General features: G+C 47.6%; 1 protein-coding gene across 2 annotated transcripts in view; it reads left to right on the forward strand.

Moving 5' to 3' along the window:
• Positions 1-27799, forward strand: part of DNAH9 (dynein axonemal heavy chain 9) — a 1527051-nt gene that overhangs the window by 630423 nt on the left and 868829 nt on the right. For both annotated transcript variants that reach the window (XM_069654516.1, XM_069654515.1), the window contains exon 39: positions 4200-4365. In XM_069654516.1, coding sequence (XP_069510617.1) covers positions 4200-4365 — 166 coding nt within the window. The remainder of the gene's footprint in view (positions 1-4199; positions 4366-27799) is intronic.

Raw genomic sequence — 27799 nt, forward strand, 5'->3', positions numbered from 1 at the left:
TTCGACCATTTGTCTGGTCGACCAATTTTTTTCGACCAAATGTCTGGTAACCTATCAATTCAGTACTTATCAGTTTGGATCATGATAAATTCTGGCAGGGCAGGCTAGCCTTCCAGAGAGATAAAGATGCATTCTATTTAGCTCAGACGCCACTGGCATGTACTCAGGAGAAGATCTGAAACTGGTCCATGATTTCCATCTTAGCCTTGTCATTTTAAGGTAGGGCCTTGTTGGACCAATTCAGTGAGGTGCAGCTTGATTTCATAGGTGTAGCAAGCAAGGCACCCAGATCTGGGTATATAAACCTTCCCTTAGGGAGATGAGCAGAAACCAAAACGCTGTGGCAAAGCCAACAGCTTGGGCTAATTGCTGTTGCACCCTGCCTCCGGAGCCAGTTTCATCTATCGAAGGAATCGGCCCCAAATGTTTGTGACCGACCTCAAACCCAAAACATGAGAGATGGGTTCCCTTGTAGTGCTCCGCATCTCCAACAATAATATGTTTTCAATGTTTTCTTAGACCTGTTGAGGGCTACACATGAAACCTTGGGCAGGTCTTCTTGCTGAAGTTGGAGGATTTTGTACATGATAACATCTCCATCCATTCTTCTCGGAAATATCACACCATAGATTTGCAGTCTAGATGAGATTACTCCTTCTCCAATAATGTGTACATTGAGGAAGCAGGCCCTGGTATGGGCACCATGGTTGCCGTTAGAGGAGGATAGTCCTTAAATTAAATCTTTGTCCTCAAATGGGCATTCACCAGTATCATAGTCAGTGCTGTAATTTTGAAGCTTTTATTTGAAGCTGAGAAAAACACAGTCCAAGAGTCCCACCTGCCTCTGATGCATGGTCAACTAGTTTAATTATTGAAGACGACCACATACGCCAATTTAGCATGGTGCTGGAATGGTCTCTATGCAGGATACCTTCCCAAAATAGAGGATGTTTTTATACAGTGTGCCTGAATTGTGAAGCCCTCAAAGGACATCTCTGCAGATTCTAGCCTATTTTGTCATGGTGCTTGTTCTCCATAAGGAATTGAGCTGAATGTACTTGGGTGAAACATTCATTTTCACCACGTGTACCTTGCCACAGATCGTAAAGTTTGAAGCAGACCAGCAGTCACCAACATCATTAACACTGTTGTTAACTGTGTTCATATTAGTACGCTTTACCATGTCTCCATCCAGTTCCATATGCGCACTCAAGTTTTTGAAAATGTCACCCATCCACCTGATATCTCAGTTATTCATCTGAGAGATGGGCATTGCCTCCATCTTGGTCAAATTAAGTGTTAGCACTGATAGGTTGCTGTACTTCTGAATTCGTTCCAGTGCAGTCCGGAGCAAATCGATAGGAGAATCAAGAAGGAGGGGAACATTGGGCATAAAGGCGATGACTTCAGACTCCTCTAGTCTCCTGACTCACCTCTGATACATGGGTCTGGATCATCTTGACCAGGGGTGCCAAAGCAAATAAATAAGCACTGGCAAAACCAACAGTTTTGATTTTTTGTAGATTTGTGATAGGCATTTGCCAGCACTGCAATCATAGTAGCAGCTGGCAATAAAATGCCAACAGCTGAAAAATGGTGGGTGCATCTGGGTGTTTTTTATCCAGGTCTGGCAAATATTTTTCTAATAGCTGTACACAAGCCGAAACTGTTGGCTTTGTCAGTGCTTGTTGTTAACATGGCCTCTGTGCAAGGAACAGGTATACATAAAGTGGCGGAAGGCACACTTTGTGAAAACTTTGTATTACACCATTCGTGCACTGCAATTAAGCCATTCACATCAGCAGATTGATTAGAAAATAACACTAGCCAGCCAACGTTTCAATTTACTGGTTGATGCAGCAGGCATACACAGATGCCAGAAGGATGTGTTTTGGGCCGCATGGGACAGGTAGTGGGTGGTAATGGACATAGTGATTAGAATGACAATTGGCAGGTAAATGACCAAACAACTCCCACAATTCATGTGTCCCTCCTGACATGTCCTCTCTCTTCTAGCTGTACACTAGTGCAATAGTTTTGGCTTATTGGTGCTTCTTTAGTGCCCCCTAATTGCCACAACTAAAAAGGGTAGCGGAAAGAGGGGATCCCTGGTATCTTTTAGCTCTCCAGAAATGTAGCCATTGGTCACAAAGGGCAATGGGCCTCATTACACGGACGGCGGTAAGGGTTAACGGTCACCGTTAATGGTAACGGTGACCGTTAACCCTTACCGCCGTACTACGAGGTCCCTTTGCGAGTTGGGGAATTTAACGCCTGCTTTTTGCAGGCGTTAAAACCCAACCCGCAAAGGGACCTTGGTGCTAATTACGGCACCGCAAATTTGCGGTGCCGTAATTAGCACCTTCCCCATTCCCATTATGCCCTATGGGGCAAAAATGGGAATGGGGAAGGGCAATGGTGGAAGGGGGAATTACCGCCCCACCAACCTTGGAGTAGGGCGGTAATTCCCCTTTCCTCCAAGGCGGTGCCGGTAATTTACCGGCATGGACCAAGGTGCTAACAGCACCTTGGTCCACCGCCTACCGTGTAATGAGGCCCAATGTCTTGGATGCAGCATCACGTTCATATATGCCCTTAGAATAGCACAACACTACCTTGCTCTTGTTCTTGACAGATGACCAAATCGTGGCAGTGCCACTGCAGAGCAGGTGCATTTGCTGCCTAGTTCATGCATCCCTCTTTTCTCCGCTGGTATAGGACCTGAGCCAGTGGGTGTCGATCATGGAAATTTACTGATTTACTAAGCGCGTAAATAGCGTTGCATGTGACGTCTAAATGAATACATCAGAGAAATGCACCTGTTAATAGGGGAGCGATCTGAGCCTAAGCGGTCTAGAAAGTGAGGCTAAGGCTAGGGGTCTAGAAAATGAGGCTAGGGCTAGGGGTCTAGAAAGTGAGGCTAGTGCTAGGGGTCTAGAAAGTGAGGCTAGGACAGAGGTCTAGAATGTGAGGGTAGGGCAGGGGTCTAGAAAGTGAAGCTAGAGCAGGTGTCTAGAAAGAGAGACTATGGCGGGGGGTCTAGAAAGTGAGGCTAGGGCAGGGGTCTAGAAAGTGAGGCTAGGGTAGGGGTCTAGAAAGTGCAGCTAGGGTAGGGGTTCAGAAAGTGAGGCTAGGGCAGCGGTCTAGAAAGTGAGGCTAGGGCAGGGGTCTAGAAAGCGAGGCTAGGGCAGGGGTCTAGAAAGTGAGGCTAGGGCAGCGGTCTAGAAAGTGAGGCTAGGGCAGGGGTCTAGAAAGTGCGGCTAAGGTAGGGGTCTAGAAAGTGCGGCTGGGCTAGGGGTCTAGAATGTGAGGCTAGGGCAGGGGTCTAGAAAGTGAAGCTAGAGCAGGTGTCTAGAAAGAGAGGCTATGGCGGGGGGTCTAGAAAGTGAGGCTAGGGCAGGGGTCTAGAAAGTGAGGCTAGGGTAGGGGTCTACAAAGTGCAGTTAGGGTAGAGGTTCAGAAAGTGCGGCTAGGGCAGGGGTCTAGAAAGTGAGGCTAGGGCAGGGGTCTAGAAAGTGACGCTAGGGCAGGGGTCTAGAAAGTGAGGCTAGGGCAGGGGTCTAGAAAGTGCGGCTAGGGTAGGGGTCTAGAAAGTGTGGCTTGGGTAGGGGTCTAGAATGTGCGGCTAGGCTAGGGGTCTAGAAAGTGCGCATAGGGTAGGGGTCTAGAAAGTGAGGCGAGGGCAGGGGAATGTGCATGAGGCAGTCATTTTTCATGCAAGTTATATATATACATAAAAGAATGTATGATGAAAAGTGGGAGGAATATCATATCCATGAGAAAGAACATTACCCGATGCAATTAACTTCATCTTTACAAAGCTAAGAAGTGTGGGTAAAAAGGGGTGGGAACATAAGTAAAAGGTGGTCAGCAGAATTAGACCCACGTTAAGCCCAGACAAGATTATTTCATCCCCCTTATAGAATCTAGATTGAACCTATAACTCCTACTCTTCTGCTCCTGTTTGACCTTCTTCTGTACAGCACATTGATACCCTCCTAGAGTGGCAAAGTGATTCCAATGAGTCTTTATCTGGGATACATTGGCTTGGCGTATTCATGAACAGGTTTCCAAGCACACGTGTTCTTTGTCTGTCTGCATGTTATTTTCTGTACTCCCTACACACCTGAAGTCTTCGAATCTCAACAGAACAGCTGATTAGGAATGTTTCATTTCTTTTACTTCTGTTTGTTAAACAGCTATCCTGGAGAAGCCGCTGGAGAAGAAGTCGGGTCGCAATTACGGCCCCCCTGGTACCAAGAAGCTAATCTACTTCATTGATGACATGAACATGCCAGAGGTAGACACCTACGGGACAGTGCAGCCGCACACGCTGATCAGGCAGCACATGGACTACGGCCACTGGTAGGTGCCCTCTCACTACTTAGAAATAAACAATGTATTACTAAGTACATCATGATGGAAACCCGAGCTGAGGAGCTCTTTACAGGCTCTGCCACCTTTCACCATTATTGTGTGTTTGCCTTATAATGTACATGATTACGGCAAGAGATGGCAGCAGGCTCTCTTTTTCTATGTGTTGGGGAGAGGTATACAGTACATTACTAAGGCTTTGAAAACAACCATGGGTGTCTCCATTTTGTAAGGTAAATAGTAAGGCACTATTGGAATTTCCAAATTCCTGGTAACCCTGATCGTGTATGAAAGACTGGCTCCTTTGCATAGAGCATGGAATGTAAGAGACCTCATTGCTTGTGGCTTTGATAGCTCAGATATCCTGAGATGCAGAGTGTCGCAATGAAGACCTGGAACAATCCAGTCCAGGCAAATGTACAAGTGTTTCACAGTACCTTATTATTGCTTCAATCCAATGCTGGAACAATATGAACAGAGTGGGTGGTAAAGAAACCTAAGAAAAAGACAGAATGGCTTCTTTTATTATTATTATTATTATTATTTCATTTGTGTACCGCCGCGCCATAGGCCCATGGGCCTCAGAGCGCATGATTAGGTTGTTCCACCCATAGTTTATTCTCTCTCTCTCTCTCTCTCTGTTTCTCTCTCTCTCTTTTTATATCTTACTCTCTCCTTCGCGAGAGAAAGGAAACAAGACTTTCCGGAAAAATTAAGTTCTTCAGATACACACAAGATCTCTTGGTAATTTAGCCCAAAACTAGATTCAGTCCCAGGATAGTTATTCTCCTGCACGTCCTCAATGCTCGGCCACATTCCTGTTCCTCCCCCCGCCCCAGACTCTCTCCTAGACTTTGCACATGCCTCTCTCCCCTGATGCACATTCTCTCCTTGGATCACCTCATCTGATGATGTTTCCTCTTCTCTATGCCACCCCTTTCTACTTTAATGTTACTTTCACCCTCCTCTTTAGGGATCTCATGTTCCACTTCCCCCCTACCGCCTCATTCCTCCAAATCCTTCTGATGTTCACTTTCTTCTCTTCGTTCCTCCCACCTCCAACCTCGTGATCACTGCTCTCGCTTCTACCTCCCTGTTTTCAAATGTGCACTTTCTCCATTTCCAAAAACCCATGCGCCCCTTCTGCCTACCATAGTATGTACAGCGCTGTGATCCCTCCCTCTGGGACAGGCTTCCCTTAAGTGTCTGGATCTGTTGATCATGATGTACCCTGGGCTGTGATTGGTGGCCTGCAATGTTTATAAATGTTTTAGTTGTATTTGTGGGAATGCGGGGCACCTGTGATGCACAGACATCCCATGCACTGTGTGTCCTAAACTGCAGCGTGTTGTGTTTAACACATGGGATGACAACTACAATTCATCAAGTATATTCTTTACACATAGAATTCCTAGAAGGGGCAACTGGTTTCTCAGAGTGTTCAATAGTCCGGCACCATGTGGCGATCCCTTGCAGGCTGCCGTTGCTGGGCGTAGCATCAGGAGGGGCAGCACTCGGCCTCTTTGGCTATCTCGCCAACCACCTCACTGGTCAGACCGTAGAATTTGTCACATTACTCAGCCTTTCATCTGGAAATATGGGAGCATCTATATGGCTTTCAGGAGGTATGCAGTAATAACATTGCGGCAAAATAGTCTGCACAAACATCGCGGAAAAACTGCTGTGATTTGACCCGGTACATGTGTACCCCATTATACCATTTAAGGGGAGCGGGGGTGTCCGCCGCTCCCCTTAAATTTTGCCACGATTTTTTGTGTAAACTGCATTTTTTGCCACAATTTTAACACATGGAACCTTTCAGGAAATGTTCACGTATTATCAGTCTGTTGAATCACTGGAGCTTGTTTCTGTTTAAGGCTGAAGGATGTTGGGTTGTTTGTGCAATACATCATATAGGACCACATACATGAGTATAATAAACATGTCCAGTAAATCTCTTGTAAGCTCAAGCTAAGACTAATTATATTCTTTCCTCCAACCCATTTCTCCATTGCCCTTAAGTTCCCACCTTTGTGTTCCCCCCCCGCACCGCCCCCCAGCATCTCTCCTTTTCATCTCCAGACTCACCATCAGTGCATTGCAAGGCAATATGTCATCATGTTAACAACTTGGGAAGCTGCACTAGATCAAAAAATTGCTCATCAAAAATGAGGGTCCCTCCTTTGATGCAATGCACTCAAGATAGTTGATGCCCTGCTTTGCCCTCCTTCACATAGTTGCTTCTTTTGGATTTAAATATCCCAAATTGTGTATGTTGTCACAAAGCAACAACGACCAAGAAATATGCCAAATCCATATTTCTCAGTTGTGTATGGGGTTTATTGCGCCTAACAATATACTGGATAGGTCCATTCAAAATTAAATGAGGTCATCTGCAACCAGATCAGGATGGTCTTCTTTTTGGGTCCTGGGTAGGTTTTGGGTCCTGGGTAGGTTTTCCCAGCCTATCTGGTCTTCGATGTCCTTCCAGTTGTGCCCAGGTGCTGTCAATGTCCACAAAAAGCGATGTCACTCCTTCACAGTTCCTTACTGCAGTACAGGAGTTAGGTACGCAAGTGCTGTCTAGTTGCAGGCTTTCAGGGTCCCATATCCCACCGACTGACACTGGATAGCAGTGTTCTTACCAGTTGGAGGTGCTTCGGTCTTCAAGACATGTCAGATATCATTATAATTGTTCTCTTATGAGTTTCTAAGCGTGGGACTGGGATTCAAACCTGTGTTGCAATGTGTTGTCTTGCTTCCAAGACAAACACATTGCCCTGAGCTATCCCCTCGGATACAACGGAGAGGAGGAGTCCCTTTGGTCCTGCCTTTCCAAGGCCCTCTGCGTTTTTCCCCTTCCCCCTTTACACCCAACAGACTCTCCCTGTCCCATTCTCATTCCTTCTGCCTTCTTCTTCTGCCTTCGGCTGACTTGGCCGACTAGAACCTTCCTCGTCTTCGGTTTGTTATTTTTTGTTTTTGGTTCATTTTCATGTTTATTTTTTTTTTCTAGTTTCTTTTCATTTCCTTTTTATTTTATTTTTGCCCTGGATGTTCCAGACTTTCAGGTTAGAATGACTTCTTGCACAGGTGGGACCACTAATGACCTGTTTGTTGTCTCTTGGAATGTGAATGGGGTCAATAATATGCTAAAGAAGAAAGTTTTTCACATGTTACAGGACATGCATGCTGACATCTGTTTTTTACAGGAGACTCATATTTTGGAGGATGAGATTTCTAGGTTGGAAAGGGAGTGGGTGGGATCAGCTTATGGATCTTCCTTTTCGTCAAGGTCAAAGGGTGTAGCCATTTCGTTTCGTAAGAAACTGCCTGTTAAAATTTTGAAGGAATGTGCGGATAGGGATGGCAGAATGATTGCATTGCTGGTTGAGATTCAGGGGGAGTTGGTAACCCTCTGCAATGTGTATGCTCCTACAGTGGATGACGGCTCCTTCTTTAGAATGGTGGCACAAACCCTTTTAGATTTGAATAACCCTAATATTCTGCTTGGGGGAGACTTCAATACGGTAGTTGATCCTGATCTGGATAGAAGTCAAGTCAGCTGTGTGTTACGTTGTGATTATCATCATCAATCGCTTCATTCACTCTTGGAGGAACATGATTTGAAAGATACGTGGCGTTTGGAGAACCTGGACAAACGACAATACAGCTTCTTTTCTAGTGCGCATGGTGTGTTCTCTAGATTGGATATGATTTTTTCTGGTGGGAATGTGTCGGAAAGTGTCGTCTCAAGTGATATTGGTAATATTTTATTGAGTGATCATGCCCCCGTTGAGATGCATTTGAGACTTAAATTTCAGTGTAAAAGAAGTTTCTCATGGAAGATGAACACATCTATCCTGTTAGATGATGACATTTTAGAACGGATTGTTTCGGAGGCGAATTACTTTGTTTTGGAGAATCGCTCGGAAGAGATCGGTGTGGAGAATACGTGGGAAGCCTTTAAATGCTGTATGCAGGGCGTATGTTTAGGGCTGTCATGTGGTAAACAGAAAAAGGAGGAGAATAAGAGGCGTGATCTGGATCTACGTATTAGTGGGATCTCGCGGGATCTGATGCTTGATCCGACTAACTCTGTTCATTTGGCAACTTTGAAGAAACTTAAAAAAGAAATGGAAGACTTTTTGACGATGAGGGCTGAACGTGGCTTGTTCTATTTTGCGAAGGGGGAACGTTGTGACAGATGGTTGGCATACCGGTTGAAGAAAAGGATTTCGGAGTCTGCATTTGCATCTATGGTTGACAAGGATGGTAGGATTACATTTGATCCGATTAAAATTAACTTGATATTTCGTGACTTCTATGAGAATCTGTATAGCAATGAGGCTGGTATTACTGGTAGGGGTGAGGACTTCTTTTGTAATTTGCAGATGCCGAAGGTTTTGGATAACGATCGTGATCTACTTGGTGATGTGATAACGGTGAATGAGATCAAAGGGGCGATATCTGCGCTGAATGTTGGCAAATCCCTGGGCCCTGATGGCCTCCCTTGTGAGTTTTTTAGGATTCTTCCAAACTCAGCCTTGGAGCTCTTGAGAGATGTGTTTGTTTCTAGCAAGCAGACCGGGACGCTGCCTAAAAGTACTAACCATGCGTCTATTTCGGTCTTTCTGAAAAAGGATAAAGATTGTAATCTCCCGGCCAGTTATCGTCCGATCAGCCTAATCAATACAGATAATAAGATTCTTGCCAAGGTCCTTGCTATGCGCCTGGTGCAATTCTTGCCTACTTTGATTGGCGAGGAACAATCTGGTTTCATGAAAAATAGGCGTACCTCTAGTAACATCAGGAGGTTATTACTTACTATGGAAATGGCGGATAGGACAGACCGTGATGCTGCTGTCCTTTCGCTTGATGCTGAAAAAGCGTTCGACAGGGTTAGTTGGGATTACTTGTATTCTGTACTGAGGAGGATGAATCTGGGTGAGGAGTTCATCTCTTGTGTTGCTCTTCTATATTCCAGACCGACTGCTGCCGTTAAGACTAATGGAGTGATTTCAGAACCCTTTGGTTTGGAACGCGGCACACGTCAAGGTTGTCCTTTCTTTCCTCTGTTGTTCATTCTGGCAATTGAGCCTCTTGCTGTTTGCATCAAACATGAACCCGATTTGCACGGAGTGGGTTGGTGGGGTATGGTACAAAAGGCTTGGCTTTATGCGGACGACCTTCTATTGGTTCTGGAGAATTTACAGGTGTCCTTGCCCAGTTTGATGAGGCTGTTGTCGGATTTTCATGATTGCTCAGGCTACAAGATTAACCGTTTGAAGTCTGAAGTGTTGCCTCTAACGAATGGATGTGATAAAACCCTGGTTACGGGACAGGGGTTTACGTGGTGTGGGGAACGCTTGCGTTATTTGGGGGTATAGCTGACGTATCCTCTTTCCAGGATGGTAGATGAGAACATGTCTGTGGTTATTTGTGAATGTAAATAAGATCTAGAAAGGTGGTCTTTGCTTAATCTCTCTTTATGGGGTAAAGTCAATGCCCTGAAAATGAATACAACACCCAAAATCAACTTTGTGTCTAGCATGCTTCCTTTGAAAATTAAGAGCTGCTACTGGAAGGATTTGAACCGCCTAGTTCAAAATTTTTTGTGGGACAAAAAGCCACCAAGACTTAGTCTTTGGAAGTTGCAGCTTCCAGTCCATTTAGGTGGTCTAGGGGTACCGAATTTTCGGGCCTATCATTTGGCCTTTTCTGCTCATTCTTTTGTTCCATTTTTGACAGGTGAAATAGACAGCTGGGCGGTGGCTGTCATGATCACTGCTTCCAAGGAGCCAGGATCAGCCCAACGTCCTTGGAGGCAGGCCCCTAACCCTGATCCTAGGCACCAGCCGGTCCCCACAGGGACCTTTTGGACCTTGTCCTGGCACCGGTGGCACCAGGCTCATCAAAAGCCTTGGTCCCGGCACTGGAAGCGCCGGGCTCATCATAGGTGTGAAGATGCTTGGGTGGACTTACCTGCGGCAGACCATGCTGCTGACTTGCCAGACTCTTAAAAGTCCTCGGTGAATTGGGACTACTTTTCTTACCTGGGTGGGGCAGCTCCACTCCACTGGAACTCTTCTGGAAGCAGGAACTCTTTTCTTACCTAGGCGGGCCGTGGAAGGAGACGCCTCATCACTCCAAGGTTATTTAAACCACACCCGATTGATGAAACGTGCTTCACGTTATTCTGCATCTGCAGCAGAACGCTCACCGAGTCTGCTCCAGCTTTTCTTCTTTAGATCCTGAACCTGCAAGAATTATACTCACCATTCCGGTACCCGAGCAACATCAGCACCTGCAAAAGATCAGAAACAACAGGTTAGCAGAACGAACTTTCACACGCAGGGTTTGCTTACCTGATCCATCGGCAGCGGCCGTGTCTCACGCTGCACCTTCGCCTGCAAAGACAAACAGCATTATTTTACTTACCGGCACGCCGTGCATTCCGGATTCTTCACGCTGCATCTGCACAAAGACAAACAGCATTATTTTACTTACCGGCACGCCGTGCATTCCGGATTCTTCACGCTGCATCTTCACCTGCATAAACAACAGCAGTGTTACACTCACCGGCACGTGACGATTTCCGGATTTCTTCTTTCTGCATCGTCGCCTGCAAAGACAAAGAAAGAGACAGTAAGAGCGCTTGCCATACTTACAGACTAAATTGTCCAGAAACTTACCGGTCGTGCAGACAACGACGGTACTCATCCTCTGAAGTCAAGAGGCTAACGTTTCACCAGTGAAGGAACTGGCAACGGCACCCTGCACTAGACGCAGATGGAGAGCCCAGCATTCACCTATCTAAGGTGAGCAAGTTGACCTGGGAGGGGGGTTCAACAGACAAGATGGGAGGAGAGAGATAGGGACATTCAACAACCCAGACCTTTAATCCCCATATTATTTCATCTGCAGAAACCTAACCCTTCGAGTTCGACACACAGTGCGGAGAGGTTCGACCCCAGAAGCCAACCGAATCCTGCACATCACGTTTCGTGTTACGGACACCTTCCTGCCAAGACCCGCGCCTCCGTGGGAATCAGGTGAGCGTTACAGAACGCGAAGCCCACCACTAAACTCCTACCCAGGCGCAATGGAAACTTCAGATACCGATCAACTAGCCCAGTTGCTTGGGGAATTAAGAGCAGAAGTACATGCAGCCCGCCAGGAAACGAGCTCTCTAAGAAGAGAACTGATAATTTCTAAGGAGCGAACAGAGGACCTTGCTAGGCAGTTGTTACAAACTCAGGCAGGACAGACACCTTTGCCCGTTCCAGGAGGGAGTTATCCTTCTGCATCAGCTTCAAATCCAGTGCAAATCAATCTGCCCGGTAATGTGCCCTTGGCTCCGCCCGAACGCTTTGCTGGTGATCCAAAGAAATTTGCAATGTTCATCAACCAGTGCCGCCTGCATTTCTTATGTCGACCAGCTGCATTCCCAACGGACCAGGCTAAGGTAGCTTTCGTGCTTTCTTATCTCAGTGGCAGTGCTGCAGATTGGTCGATCCCTTTAGTCACCCAGGATGATCCGGTTTTACACGATTTTCAAGCCTTCCAGTCCAGCATGGAGAAACTGTTCGCAAGACATGCACAAGGGCAGGCCTCGGACAATGAACTTCTCTCATTACGACAGGGTAACCAAGACCTCTTGGCTTATATAGCCTCTTTCAATAGACTCATAGTGGAAACACAATGGCCCAAGGACAAGAGAATAACGCTTTTCTACAGAGGCCTGCATGGAGTGCTCAAGGATGTGCTAGCGCAGGTTGTGAATCCTCCACAAGAATGTTCAGACTAGGGGTGTACCGAAATTCGGCTTCGAGTAGGTATTCGGCCGAATTCCGGCTGAAAATTAAGTATTCGGCTTCGGCAGAATAACTAATTGAACTCCCACTCGAAGCCGAAGTTACCGTACACCCCTAGTATTCAAATATTTTAATTGCAGGTTCATTGCCGGTTTACTCTTCTTCGCCGTGGGAATGCTTGCAACAGCGCCCTTTGACCAGTAGGTGGCAGTCACGGCTCACTCCTAACGTGGTTGCTGTTTCTAGTCCCGGCAATCATGCCCTCTTGTTATGGGATAACCACTGCCCAGCTGCCTCTGAGGTCCACGTTAGCCCCCTGAAGTTGCGACAGGAAGCAGGTGAGCGCTTTACAGAGAGCCCTTTTAGCACTACGACCGTCTGAGCCATGAGTCCTTGGAACACAGGGATACACAAAGCCATGGCGGCGCTCTCACAGTGCTCCTAAGAGCTGCAGCCCGTGTCCAGGAGATCAGAGGAAGACAGACAGCATTGTCTCGGCTCGCTACTCCCTCAAGGTGACTCACTCACATGCCCCTGCACCAGCCACATTGCCCCCGGGCAAACAGACAGGTATGTGAACGTTTTGTATAAAGCATGTGAGGCATTCCAGTCATGAGGATGGGCTGTCACTGCTAGAAGGTGAGCGGGAGAAAGAACATGCTGCAAAAACTGCAAACAAGTCGTTACCAGGCCTGCCCCATCCCCATCCCCCTCCCAGAAGAAAGGCAAAATATGTGGAGAGAAGCGACTGTTATGCAGTCTGGGCGTGAATCCCCAAAGCTTCTGCTGTTTGTGGCACCCTGGAATGCGAGCAATGGGGGCTCGTAGTGGGTGGTCAGTAAGATGCAAATCATGGCGATTTCCTGAGAGCCCGTGCTGAGCCCAGTCACTTCGTAATTATTTAATGATGGGTTCCAGTGTCAGACTGAGGCTGTTTGTATTGAAGCAGAGCGGGAGAAAGAACATGCTGCAAAAAATGCAATCAAGTCGTTACCAGGCCTGCCCCATCCCCCTCCCGGAAGAAAGGCAAAATATGTGGAGAGCAGCCACTTTTATGCAGTTTGGGCGTGAATCCCCAAAGCTTCTGCTGTCTGTGACACCCTGGAATGCGAGCAATGGGGGCTCGTAGTGGGTGGTCAGTAAGATGCAAATCATGGCGATTTCCTGAGAGCCCGTGCTGAGCCCAGTCACTTCGTAATTATTTAATGATGGGTTCCAGTGTCAGACTGAGGCTGTTTGTATTGAAGCAGAGCAGGAGAAAGAACATGCTGCAAAAAATGCAATCAAGTCGTTACCAGGCCTGCCCCATCCCCCTCCCGGAAGAAAGGCCAAATATGTGGAGAGCAGCCACTTTTATGCACTCTGGGCGTGAATCCCCAAAGCTTCTGCTGTCTGTGACACCCTGGAATGCGAGCAATGGGGGCTCGTAGTGGGTGGTCAGTAAGATGCAAATCATGGCGATTTCCTGAGAGCCCGTGCTGAGCCCAGTCACTTCGTAATTATTTAATGATGGGTTCCAGTGTCAGACTGAGGCTGTTTGTATTGAAGCAGAGCAGGAGAAAGAACATGCTGCAAAAAATGCAATCAAGTCGTTACCAGGCCTGCCCCATCCCCCTCCCGGAAGAAAGGCAAAATATGTGGAGAGCAGCCACTTTTATGCAGTCTGGGCGTCAATCCCCAAAGCTTCTGCTGTCTGTGACACCCTGGAATGCGAGCAATGGGGGCTCATAGTGGGTGGTCAGTAAGATGCAAATCATGGCGTTTTCGTCAGAGCCCGTGCTGAGCCCAGTCACTTCGTAATTATTTAATGATGGGTTCCAGTGTCAGACTGAGGTGTTTGTATTGAAGCAGTGGTAAACCTTATCAGCAACAACACGTGGAGGGAGGGCTGTTTATTGTGCAAAGAGGAGGTGTAAGATGGATGAAAGGAGGGAGTCCCACAGAGAGAGAATGTCTGTCAGTAGATCAAATGGAAGGAAGGCTGCAAGCACTGCTGGGCTTCAAGGCTGCAAGCACTGCTGGGCTTCAAGGCTGCAAGCAGTGCTGGGCTTCTCTGTGAGGGTGCAGACTAGTTGGGTGTTAACTGTCCCTTCCTGGCTGCCTATTGAGAAAAGTCATGGGTGTGGTAAGGGACGGATCTCTGTAGCCTTGGAACATTCAGTTCAGCTAAGTACAAGGAGCAGTGAAGGGGGGGGGTAAATGTAAGGGGCAAGTGTGCAGCTAAACAAGGGGGGCTGGCAGAGCACTGAAAGCAGCACTCTCTCCCTCCCCCCCCCCCTTTCTACCACCAGCAATGCCCATAATGTCTCCTTCAAGGCCCTCCACTTCTAAAGCTTAGTTACATCTATGCTCTATTTATAAGCATGTCCTTCACTGAAGTCATGTTAAAACAAGCATTGGCAAAGCAACAGTTTTGGCTTGTATGCATATCTTGACACATTTCCAGTAGTAAACCACTATTCGGCTGATTATTCGGTACCGGCCGAATAGTTCGGCAACTATTCGGTATTCGGCCGGATAGTACATTTGCTATTCGGTACACCCCTAGTTCAGACTATATTGACTTGGTTGTCCAACTAGACCATAGACTACAGAACAGGAAGGCAGATCGTTCCAGATTTGATACCCGAGTGTTTTCCAAACCACAGACCTCGAATAAGGGAGCTGACACTGTGGAACCCATGCAAATACGGGGCATGAGAGGACCTTTAACCCAGAAAGAGCGGGAAAGAAGAAGGCAGCTGCAATTATGCCTCTATTGCGGTAATTCAGGACACTTTCTTCGGGACTGTCCCGTGAAACCAGCTAAGAAGACTGTAGGAGCCGCTGATACCTGTACCACAAGTTCTGAGCAGGGAAACAACCTCGCCCGACAAGAGTAGAGGTCCTCTTGCCGAGCGTTAAGATCTGTCCCGTGACCTCGCATTTCGTGATACCCATGGTCCTCATTAGTCCTGAACGTCCGGATCGTTTGCATGCAATTGAAGCTTACATTGACAGCGGAGCAATCGGTAACTATGTGGACCGTGAAATGGTATCAAGGATGAATCTACCCCTTGTCCCTAAGGCAGTAAAAGACGTCATCACTACTGTGGATGGCACGGAGATAGCCTCCGGACCAGTAACGCATGCCACCCAAGAAGTGACGCTGTTGAGTCATAATTGACACTGGGAGAGAATAGTGTTCGATGTAATCAAGGCCCCTCAGTTCCAGAACATTCTGGGAATCCCTTGGCTAGAGAAGCACAACCCTCAGATTGATTGGCGAGCAAAGACGGTTCAGTTTCCAGAGTGTTCTAACACTTGTTATCCTCGACCTGATGTTTCACTGGCGACGATCTCTTCTGAGGAGATTCTCAAATTGCCTCCCGAATACCAGGAGTTCCAAGACGTCTTCCAGAAGGATCAAGCTAACACCCTACCTCCTCATAGGTCTTACGACTGTCAAATAGATCTGATACCTGGAACAACCCCTCCTTGCAGCAGGATCTATGCCCTCACCGAGCCAGAGAACATTCACCTCAGACAGTACCTGGACCAATACCTAGCTAACGGGTTTATCCGTCCTTCAAAATCTCCAGCTTCATCGGCTTTGTTCTTCGTTCCGAAAAAGGAAGGAGACCTTAGGACTTGCATAGATTACCGCGGCCTGAATCAGATCACTGTTAAAAACAGATACCCGTTACCTTTGATCCCTGAACTCCTGGACCAAGTCAAAGATGCCTGTATATACACAAAGCTGGATCTCAGAGGAGCCTACCACTTGGTACGGATCAAAGAGGGCGATGAATGGAAAACGGCCTTCCGCACCAAGTACGGGCTATTCGAATATCAAGTGATGCCCTTTGGACTGTGTAATGCTCCTGCTGCTTTCCAATATTTTATGAACGATGTCCTCAGAGAACTCATTGACGTATGTGTTGTTGTCTACATTGACGACATCCTCGTCTATTCATCATCTGAAGAAGAACATCAGAGACATGTTAAAGAGGTTCTCGAGAGATTGCGTCAACATAGTCTTTTTGCTAAGCTTGAGAAATGCGTCTTCAACGCAACGGAAGTCGAGTTCCTGGGATTCATACTGTCACCTAACGGAGTCCATATGGATTCAAAGAAAGTTGATGCAATTATCAAGTGGCCATCACCAACCTCTGTAAAAGGAGTTCAAAGCAGGTTAGGATTCGCTAACTTTTACCGCAGATTCATTCCTGAATTTTCCCGGATAGTCCAGCCCATCACCGCTCTGTTAAAAAAGAACAAACGTTTTGAGTGGTCTTCTGAAGTGGAACAAGCTTTTCAAGACTTAAAAGCTAAATTCATTTCTGCACCTGTTTTAAAACACCCTCGCCCAGAACTACCTTACATCATGGAAACGGATGCTTCTAGTCTTGCTATGGGTGCAGTGTTATCACAAAGAGATTCGGTCACAAACCAACTACATCCGGTTGCTTTTTGGTCCCGCAAGTTTTCGCCTCCTGAGATCAACTATTCAATTACAGACAAGGAACTTTTGGCCATCAGATCGGCCTTTAAAGCCTGGCGGCATTATCTTCTAGGAGCCAGACACACAGTCACCGTAATGACTGACCACCGCAATTTACAATACCTAAAGACAGCCAAAGCTCAGTCTTCCAGACAACTTCGTTGGGCTCTGTTTCTAGCAGAATTTGACTTTATAATTACTTATCGACCAGGCAGTAAGAACGGAAAAGCGGATGCCCTCTCCCGGATGGGAGTAGATGAACATTTGATCAATCCAGATCCAATACCCATAATCCCAGAACAAAGGATTTTGGGTTTGGTCAGCACTCAATCTTTTGAAGACATCAAGACCACGGTGAAATCGCTCCTAACTCCGACCGATTTGCAGGACTGGCAATTAAAGGGAAAAGATTTCTCAGTAGATCAAGACCTACCATATTTCCGAGGACGATTGCACTTGCCCTGTGAGAAACTACAAAAACAAGTAATCTCCGGTTATCATGATTCTCTAATGGAGGGGCACCCTGGCATTACCAAAACCATGGAAAAGATTAAAAGACATTTCTGGTGGCCATCGTGGAAAAAGGATATTAGAGACTTTGTAATCTCCTGCGGTGTGTGTGCCCAGAATAAAAGTCAAAAGCAAAGACCAGCCGGCCTATTAAAGCCACTTGACATCCCTCCCTGTCCATGGCATACCCTGTCCATGGATTTTATCACTGACTTACCTCCATGCTTGGGATATACTACTATCTTAGTAGTCGTGGATCTATTCTCGAAAATGGCTCACTTCATACCCTTGAAGGGTCTGCCTTCAGCCTCAGTATTGGCCCGGGAATTCTTGGCAAACATCGTTCGCTTACACGGTTTTCCTTCGGTTTTAGTCTCCGATAGGGGAAGTCAATTCATCTCCCACTTCTGGCGCAGTTGCTGTCGTCTAGCCCAAGTTGATGTAAGACTTTCGACCAGTCACCATCCCCAAACTGACGGACAAACCGAAAGGACAAACCAGACACTAGAACAACATCTACGCTGCATGCTCCAACAAACAGAAAACCCCTGGAAGGACATTCTTTGGATCGCTGAATACGCGTACAACAATTCGACTCATTCTGGAACCGGGAAGACTCCTTTTTTCTTGTTATATGGACACCATCCTAGAACCTCCAACCTGGATCCTCCCCAAGAAATTGAAGCACCTGCTGTGGATCACTTACATTCGGAGATCACCTGTGCTTTTAAGGAAGCCACTGCCCATCTGCAAAGAGCTAAAGCTCAATTCAAAAAGGCAGCCGATCGGCACCGTAAAGAGGCCCCTCACTACGCTGTAGGAGATCAAGTCTGGTTATCCACAAAGCACCTGCCTTTAAAAGGACCCCGCACTTTCATCCCGAGGTACCTTGGGCCTTACCTCATATCTGCCATAATTAATCCGGTGGCTGCCAAATTGGAATTACCTACGCATATGAAAATACATCCAGTATTCCATGTCTCCTTATTAAAACCAGTACAACCAGAAACCCGATTGACTGAACTCCCGGAACCCGTTTTGGTAGACGGAGAACTCGAATTTGAAGTGAAGAACATCCTAGACTCCATAATTTCCAGGTCTAAATTATATTATCTGGTTGATTGGTAAGGATACGGTCCCCAGGAAAGGTCTTGGGAACCCTCAGAACACGTCCACGCACCTCGTCTGGTCAAGAGATTCCATCTGAATCACCCCGACAAGCCAAAGCCCCCGGAGAAGACACACTTAGGAGGGGCCTTGAGGGGGGATACTGTCATGATCACTGCTTCCAAGGAGCCAGGATCAGCCCAACGTCCTTGGAAGCAGGCCCCTAACCCTGATCCTAGGCACCAGCCGGTCCCCACAGGGACCTTTTGGACCTTGTCCTGGCGCCGGTGGCACCAGGCTCATCAAAAGCCTTGGTCCCGGCACTGGAAGCGCCGGGCTCATCATAGGTGTGAAGATGCTTGGGTGGATTTACCTGCGGCAGACCATGCTGCTGATTTGCCAGACTCTTAAAAGTCCTCGGTGAATTGGGACTACTTTTCTTACCTGGGTGGGGCCACTCCACTCCACTGGAACTCTTCTGGAAGCAGGAACTCTTTTCTTACCTAGGCGGGCCGTGGAAGGAGACGCCTCATCACTCCAAGGTTATTTAAACCACACCCGATTGATGAAACGTGCTTCGCGTTATTCTGCATCTGCAGCAGAACGCTCACCGAGTCTGCTCCAGCTTTTCTTCTTTAGATCCTGAACCTGCAAGAATTATACTCACCATTCCGGTACCCGAGCAACATCAGCACCTGCAAAAGATCAGAAACAACAGGTTAGCAGAACGAACTTTCACACGCAGGGTTTGCTTACCTGATCCATCGGCAGCGGCCGTGTCTCACGCTGCACCTTCGCCTGCAAAGACAAACAGCATTATTTTACTTACCGGCACGCCGTGCATTCCGGATTCTTCACGCTGCATCTGCACAAAGACAAACAGCATTATTTTACTTACCGGCACGCCGTGCATTCCGGATTCTTCACGCTGCATCTGCACAAAGATAAACAGCATTATTCTACTTAACGGCACGCTGTGCATTTCGGATTCTTCACGCTGCATCTTCACCTGCATAAACAACAGCAGTGTTACACTCACCGGCACGTGACGATTTCCGGATTTCTTCTTTCTGCATCGTCGCCTGCAAAGACAAAGAAAGAGACAGTAAGAGCGCTTGCCATACTTACAGACTAAAGGTGTCCAGAAACTTACTGGTCGTGCAGACAACGACGGTACTCATCCTCTGAAGTCAAGAGGCTAACATTTCACCAGTGAAGGAACTGGCAACGGCACCCTGCACTAGACGCAGATGGAGAGCCCAGCATTCACCTATCTAAGGTGAGCAAGTTGACCTGGGAGGGGTGTTCAACAGACAAGCTGGGAGGAGAGAGATAGGGACATTCAACAACCCAGACCTTTAATCCCCATATTATTTCACCTGCAGAAACCTCACCCTTCGAGTTTGACACACAGTGCGGAGAGGTTCGACCCCAGAAGCCAACCGAATCCTGCACATCACGTTTCGTGTTACGGACACCTCCTGCCAAGACCCGCGCCTCCGTGGGAATCAGGTGAGCGTTACAGTGGCGGAGTTGAGCGCCTATGGGCCGCTGGGCCCAACAGCCTTGTTGACCACTAATACCAAGATTCTGGGTGGCAATTTGTTGGCAACGTCGTTTTTGCGTGATTCATGGATTGCAGTTTTGTCATTGCTTGATCGGGATGCATTCAAATGCAGGAGTGCCTCTATCTGGTTGAATCCTAGGATTAGGGAAAATTTGAGGACAGTTTTTTGGCCTGAATGATTTTTGATGGATATTAAACAGGTTTCTGATTTGGGGAATGATGATCTGTGGTTGACCGCAGCAGAGCTGAGAGAGAGATGGAATTTTGATGGTTTATCGGACTCTGCATATAGATGGCTAAAGAGGGCGGTTGGTGAGGTAGACTGGTCTGACTCTTTGGATGTGTGCGCTTTGCTGACCGACTCTAGTGGATAGAGTGGGAGTCTGGCCAGTCGGCTTTACAAGCTAATGGTGTCACATTTTCGGAGTAATGACAATTTGCGGAGAGTATGGAGTGAGAAAATAGGATCAGAGATTGATTTGGATGATTGGCAGAATATGTGTAGTAATGTATCTTTGTGCTCTCTGAATCTAAGTGAACGGTCTCGACAGATCAAGATCCTGAATTGAGTTTATTGGTGATATGATATGATATGGCATTTGTAACGCGCCTATACACAAGTGTTTCAAGGTGCGACGAGGCAGGGAGGGGGGAACAAGGGGAAGACAGACAACGATCCTACTAGGCCAGGTGTCATTTAGATCGCGCAATTGCAGGGGTAAGGGGAAGGGAAAAAGTGCAAGGGGAAGGGGAGGGGGAAGTGCAGTACAAGGTAAGTAGTATAAAAATAAATAAAATAGGGCCAGCTGGTGGCAAGTGCAAGGTAAGTGCAGGCAAGTGCTGGGAGGGGGGGCGGTAGGGATACAGAGACAGTCCCACAGTGCAGGGGTTGCCAGGGAGGCAGTGCAAGTGGAGAGTGGCTGGGCCCAGTACCGAGGTCGGTGAGAGTGGCCCAGTTGCAGATTCAGTGCAGTTTAGTGAAGAATTTAGCAGGGGAGAGGGAGAGAGAAAGCAGAAGCAAAGAGGAAGGTTTTGAGGTGCTTCCGGAACCGGAGATGTTCTCCTCAAGTTTCAGGGAGGCAGGAAGGCTGTTCTAGAGGGAGGCACCTGCCGCAGAGAGAGATCTACCCCCAGCTCGTTGCTTCGAGAAGCGGCTGACCCTGAGGGAGTTGGAGCCGGATGAGCGAAGGGCTCGGGAAGGAAGATATTTAGGAATAGAGAGTTGAAGGTATTCAGGCCCCAGGCCCCAGCAGGCCTTGTGGACAATGCAGAGGGTTTTGAACGTAATCCTCGCAGCCACTGGGAGCCAGTGTAGAGATTTCAGTCCTGGAGAGATACGGTCCCTGGGCTTGAGGCCAAGGACAAGTCTCGCAGTCCTGTTCTGGATGAGTTGCAGAGGGCGTAGAGTGGATGCAGGCAGATTAAGATAGAGGCTGTTACAGTAGTCCAGTTTTGAGAGAACCAGAGCTCGGGAGACAGTGAGCTTCTGGGGGAAGGAGAGGAAGGGAAGAATGCCTCTGAGGAGGTGCAGTTGGTAGTGTGACTTCTTAGAGACGTCAGATATATGAGGAGAGAAGGAGAGTGTGGAGTCGAGGATGACCCTGAGGTGTTTTGCCTTGCAGGTAGGAGCAGGAAGAGGGCCAAGAGAGTCTGGCCAGAGAGCTGCAGGGAATCCTTCCTCTGCAGTGAGTGTGGGTGTGGGAGTGGGTGTGCCGATGAGTAGAATCTCAGTCTTACTGGCATTAAGGCAGAGGTCATTGGCGGCACACCATTCCTGGATAGCAGACAGACAGTCAGAGATGAGGAGAGGAGGAGGCCGAGGATAGCCTGAAAATGAGCTGGGTATCGTCCGCATAGCACTGAAAGTTGGGGCAGAGAGCGGCGATGCGGTGGGCAAGGAGTGCCAGATACTGGTTGAACAGCCAGGGAGAGAGATTAGATCCCTGGGGGACACCACAGGTGGAAAAAAAGATGTCAGAGAGGAAGGACCCCAGTTGGACCTGGGAGGGTCGATTGGAAAGGAAAGAGGTCAGCCACGCCAGAGCCTGACCAGTGATACCCAGGTTATCACGGAGACGGTTGAGCAGGATGGCATGATTGACCATGTCAAAGGCAGAAGAGAGATTGAGCAGAATGAGAACACACAGAGTGTTGGAGTCGAGGCTCAAGAGCAGGTCCTCACGGATGTTCAGGAGAGCAGTTTCCGTGCTTCTGGCAGCTCTGAAGCCAAATTGATGGTCATGACGACTACCAACAGATTTAGCATGGAGGTTAAGGTGTGAGATGGCCAGTTTCTCCAGGAGCTTGCCCAGGAAGGGAGTGATGGAGATTGGGCGATAGTTAGCCAGGCAGGAGGGGTCGGAAGAGGGTTTCTTAAGAAGAGGGTGCACAAGGGAGTGCTTAAGGGGGGGATGGGAAGACTCCAGAGGCGAAGGAGTGGTTGCAAATGTCAGCCAGGGCAGGTGCCAGGAAGTCAATGTGGTCCTTGATAGTTTTGGAGGAACAGGGGTGAACCTGTTTAGACGAGACTTTCATAGATCGGACTTGTCTGGAAACCTTGTCAGCAGAGAAAAGGGGAAAGGCAGAGAAGGAGGGAGGGGGGGTGGCTGCAGAAGGGCCAGAGGAAGAGCAGGGAAGAGAGGGAGGGAGGTGATAGGAAGAGAGTGAGGACAGGATGTCCTGAGTTTTAGAGATGAAGTGAGAGGCCAGTGCAGTGCAGAGGGCCTGGGAGGGGACAGGAGAGGTAGACACTGCTGCAGGGTTGGCAAGCTCCTTGCAGATTTTAAAGAGTTCGGCCGAGTTGTTAGATGCCGCAGAGATGCAGGCTTGGATAAGGGCTCTCTTCTTGGTGAGAACGGAGAGACAGTATTGCCTTTGGAGCAGGCGGCAGGCCAGTATGTCAGAGGATGAACATGAAGCATGCCATTTCCTCTCTGCCAACCTGCACTTGCGTTTTAGGGTGACGAGATCCGAGTCATACCAGGAGTTTCATTTGGCTTTGGGCTTCAGGCAGATTCTCATGACGGGGGCAAGGATATCAAGAGTATCAGATGTAGCAGAGTGGAGCATGGAGAGGGCTGTGTCAGGGTGGGAGTCAGCCGAAGGGGGAGGGAGGTGCGAGAAGGTGGCAACGAAAGCCTCAACTGACACGTGTTTCATTGGTCGGATGACCGAGAAGGTGGGTGGCAGTGATGAGGGAGGCTTTGCCTGTGGGGTAGGGAGGGTGCGGTGGGAGGATAGGAGAAAGTGATCACTCCAGGAGAGAGGAGCGGAGAGAGGGACGGAGAGGGGAGGGTCAGAAGAGATAAGAGCATCAAGAGTGTGCCCTGCAGAATGAGTAGGCCCAGACGGGAGAATAGAGAGTGAGAGAGAATCGCAGAGGTCACGAAAGAGTCCGGAGGGGGGACAGGAGGCATCCAGGTGGATGTTGAAGTCAACAAGAAAGAGGAGTTGAGTGGTAGAGGACAGGAGTGAGGAGGAGAGGTCAGCCCACTCAGAGAGGAAGGAGGAAATTTGACCAGGTGGCCGATAGATAGTAGCCACGGTAAGGAAATGGCTAGGAGAGAGAGAGAGAGTCGGCAGACAAGACATTCAAAAGAGGAGTAGGTCTGCGTAGGAGTGACAGTGGCAGGAATCCACTCAGGGAAGATAAGGGCTACACCCCACCTGCACGGTTGGGCCTGGGCACAGCGAGGATCTTGTAACCATCAGGTAGGAGTGTGTCAAAGCCGGTGACAGAGCTGGCCGTGAACCATGTCTCCGTGAGACCGAGGACGTCAAGGTCCAGTTCCTCAAGAAGGCGACAGATATCAGAGGAATGTTTGATGGCAGAGCGAGAGTTAAGAGTGGCAATGTGGAGAAGGTTGCCATCCTTGAAGGACTTCCGGGGAGGGGTACAGATCAGAGGTACGCCCTGTGGAGGTGAAGAAGAAGGAGGTGTAGAAGGAGCACAAGAGGGGGCAGGGAGGGAGGGTAGAGGCAAGGTAGCCGAGGACAGAGGAGGAGGCGGGACAGCAGGAGAGGAAAGGAAGTTGATGAGGCGTGGGAAGCGTCTATCAAAGAGGTGAAGGTTGGCCTGAGGGCCTTGGACCAAGATGGTCCTATTAGCGTAGACATTAATGATGGCCTTAGAGGAGTGGAAGGGGGCCAAGAGGACATCCCAATGGGTGCCACCATTAATGGGAGAAGAGGAGAAAGGAGAGAGCACAGAGACCATATGAAGGGTCCATAGGTCAGGCGAAGGGACGAAAAAGAGGATGTCAGTGAGAGTTTCCTTAGAGGAGGCACTAGTGTAGGTGTCAGCGATAGGGGGGCCTGGGTTGGAGACCAGGATGTCCTTTTTAAACTTTTTCCTACCAGATTTAGTGAGGAGAGCAGGATAGTCAATAGAGAAGCAGTTAGAGAAGATAGGCGAGATAGAGAGCACCATGGAGTAGGAGGGAGTGGGGGGGGAAGACAGACGAGATGAGAGCATGCAGACAGGAAGTGAGCGGCAAGCTCAAGTTTACCACATTCCAGCAAAACAACAGTAAATGCGTATTAGGTACACAGTGGAGAGGTGCCCTGAAACATTGCATAAAAGAGGCATGTCTGACAGTTCTGACTGTTGGGGATGCGTTCAGGCAGCCGGGTCATTAGAACACATGTTGTGGAATTGTGTGAGGGTCAGAGATTTTTGGAGTGATGTCTGTAACGTGTGTGTCAGGATTGCAGGAGGAGGGCCGGTCCTTGATTTTAGGACGGAAATCCTGGGAGATGATTCTGGGTTGGGTGATGTCAGCTCAGCCCACAAGAAGTGGATTTTTCGTGCATTCATTGTGGCCAAGAGGTTGATTCTCTGTGGGTGGAAAGGGCGGGAATCTCCTTCCTATGGGGAATGGATCCAGGAAATGCAATGCCTTTCACGGACGGAGAAATTGATTTACAGATTGAAATGTTAAATGTCGACATATGAGAAGATATGGAACGTGTTTAATGACTTCTTTTAAGTTGGTTCTTTGTTTTTATTCTTGTTTGTAACTCGGTTTCTGTAATATTGTTGTTGCTGGTATGTTGTATATATTGTATATATTATAAATAAATAAATATAAAAAAAAAAAATAAAAAAAAAATAGAACCTTCCTCGTCTGACTGACTACTTTCTTCTCTGGTCTTCGTTCTCTTCTTGCTGCTGCCACCTTCTCTCCAATTCTGCCTTGTACTTGTCAGTGTCAGTACCGCCCTCTTCTCTACAGCACCGTCACCACCTGATTCATGATACTACCTCTACGACCTGTTGTTGCCACCGCCTCCAGAATACCACACCTACGCCCTATTGTTGTCACCTCCTCCAGTATTCCACTACCACCTATTGTCTATTGTTGGGCCTTCTTCCAGAATACGTCCTCTACCACCTGATGTTGCCGCCTCCTCCAGAATACCCTGTGACAGTGCCACCACATACACATGCTCACTCATGAACGTCTTCTTCTCCTTTACTCCACTGTCTCACCAACATTCTCTCACACATGAGCTCCCCAATGCTCTCTATTTGCCAACCACCCCCAAACTCCAGCCTCCTGTTTCAACGGCATACCCTGGCTGACTGTGGTCCCGATTTTTAATGCCCCCGCCCCCTCCTGTGTTTGGCCCTCTGTGTGTCTGCACTTTTCATCTCTGTCATTTCCAGAAGTGGTGAGCTTTGCTGCTGCTGGTTTCACCTAGGCGTACAATGGGCTTTAGGGGCCAGCCCAAGCCTTCCTCTGGCTTGCACGTTATCTTGAAATCCATGACAGGGAAGGATACCGCTCCTTTGCAGGTAAGACCTCTGATCATCTTTCTAACTCTCCTGCAGATAAAGGGATTACTGATTGCTGGCACAGTTGCAACTTTGTATCTTTGCCGAGTAAAATCTCACATAATGGACTGATACATTGTTATCACATGCTGGTAAACATGCAGTCATAGGATTGCGTACTGGCAGCATTGTATCCCGTGCAATGGGTTGGGGCTCGGGAAATGTTTCATAAAGCTTTGAAGTGACTTTCTTTCTACCGTAGTATGAGCAGGGTTTACACGAATAGCAAAATGTATTTTTTTCTCCCAGCGTTGAAACGGACTTCCTTTCATCTACCAAGCATTTTGTAAACCTGGCAGAAGGCACCCTGTTCTTGAATTGTGGAAAGGTTTCTCTTAATGCTAAGGTTTTGACATGAATGGCAGCAAAGGTCTTTAGGATGACTTGGAGAGAACACTGTTGATAAATGAACCCGGTTGGTTTCTCCCTCCAGGGATTTGTCTTTGCCTTAAGAGGCTTTCAGATTCTCAATTGGAGAGGGGCTGTGTAACACTCCTACGTGTGACTGTGCCATGCCATGTGTCGGGGATCAACGCAATGCAACCAGGGAACCCACACAATACCACCTACATGCCCAGGGTGGAACCTGGCTCCGAGTCACCCCCTTGATTGTACTGTCCCCAAAACAAAGTAGGGGAGGTTTTTGCAATGTTTTGCAAATTAAACTTGCAGCAGTCATATATTTAGGACACAGAACAAAGCATTATACTCTGCAACAACACTTTGTTTATTATTTCCCCCAATGTATTAATGGGTAGAGATGGTGTAGGGTATCACACACATTCACCAAATGTCCTCTTAGTGACCATCAGCCTGAGCATAGACTTAGGCTCCCCTCCCAGTATCCCTCTTGGTGATCAGTTGCCTCCCAGTATCCCTCTTGATGATCAGTTGCCTCCCAGTATCCCTCTCGATGATCAGTTGCCTCCCAGTATCCCTCTTGGTGATCAGTTGCCTCCCAGTATCCCTCTTGATGGTTAGTTGCCTCGTAGTATCCCTCTTGGTGATCAGTTGCCTCCGAGCATCCCTCTCCGTGATCAGTTTCCTGACTGCTGGGATATGCGAGACAATCTTGTCAGTAATCACTCTCTTACTCTTGGTCCAGATATTCAATTTGAATGCATGTACTCAGAATCGAGAGTGCTCACAACCATTGACGAGCAAGTTATTTAAATGACCAGCTTCTCCATTTACCATACCATGGATGAAACACATTATACATTTGCTGCCCGTTTGACACTTTCAGAACTAAAATGCATTTTCTATTGGGAATTGAAAGGGATACAGTGGACCATTTTGGGGTAGAAATGGGCCCAGAGAAACAAATATTTGCACATGGTGGTTATTATTGACCGACTCTCAGTCAATAGGAATGCTTGGAACGCATAGAATACTGCTATTATTGACTGCATTCCAAGCATCCTCACTTCAGAAGCAGATAAAGAAACAATGTAGTGCATGTGACGTCATACTCTCTTCAGAATGAAAGGGAAATGCAGACAATCCGATCTTCAAATACAAAAGGATGCAACTTACGACTTGCCAGCACAACCATGTTCCACACAGGTATAAACACAGGAATATCTTGTCACCAAAAACATACAAACAGAATCTGTACCTGGTAGCCTGCACTTCAGGAAAACATGTCTGCCATTACCTCCACTCTACTGCCTCAAAAAGAAGATTCGCCCTTGCGGGGAGGATCTTTCTTTTTAACTGCACCTTCAATGTGACAGGGACCATCCAATGTATCGCCTAAAACTGAAAGCTGAAAGATTGCTTTCAATTACTTTCAATTGTATAAACAGGAATCCTTCACTTTGACTTTTTCCCAAATGCATGCTCATCAAAAAAACTGGTTGGCTAATTTTAAGTTTACAATTAAAATAAAGGCTTGCCAAATACATACAGTATTGTTATTAAAACACTATAAAATGGAACATTTAATTCACTAATACGTTTTGTTTATTTACTTAAGTCACTATTAAACTAATATTTTTACTTAAGCTCCACAACTCCAAAACCTTTCTTGTAATAAGAACTATGTGCTAACAGGCCTGGTAGACCTGTGGAGACGGTATTATTGCTTGAGCTAATTCCTCTTC

This window comes from Ambystoma mexicanum, chromosome 3q (assembly GCF_040938575.1).
Source record: "Ambystoma mexicanum isolate Mex_15411 chromosome 3q, UKY_AmexF1_1, whole genome shotgun sequence".
NCBI classification, from domain to species: Eukaryota; Metazoa; Chordata; class Amphibia; order Caudata; family Ambystomatidae; genus Ambystoma; species Ambystoma mexicanum.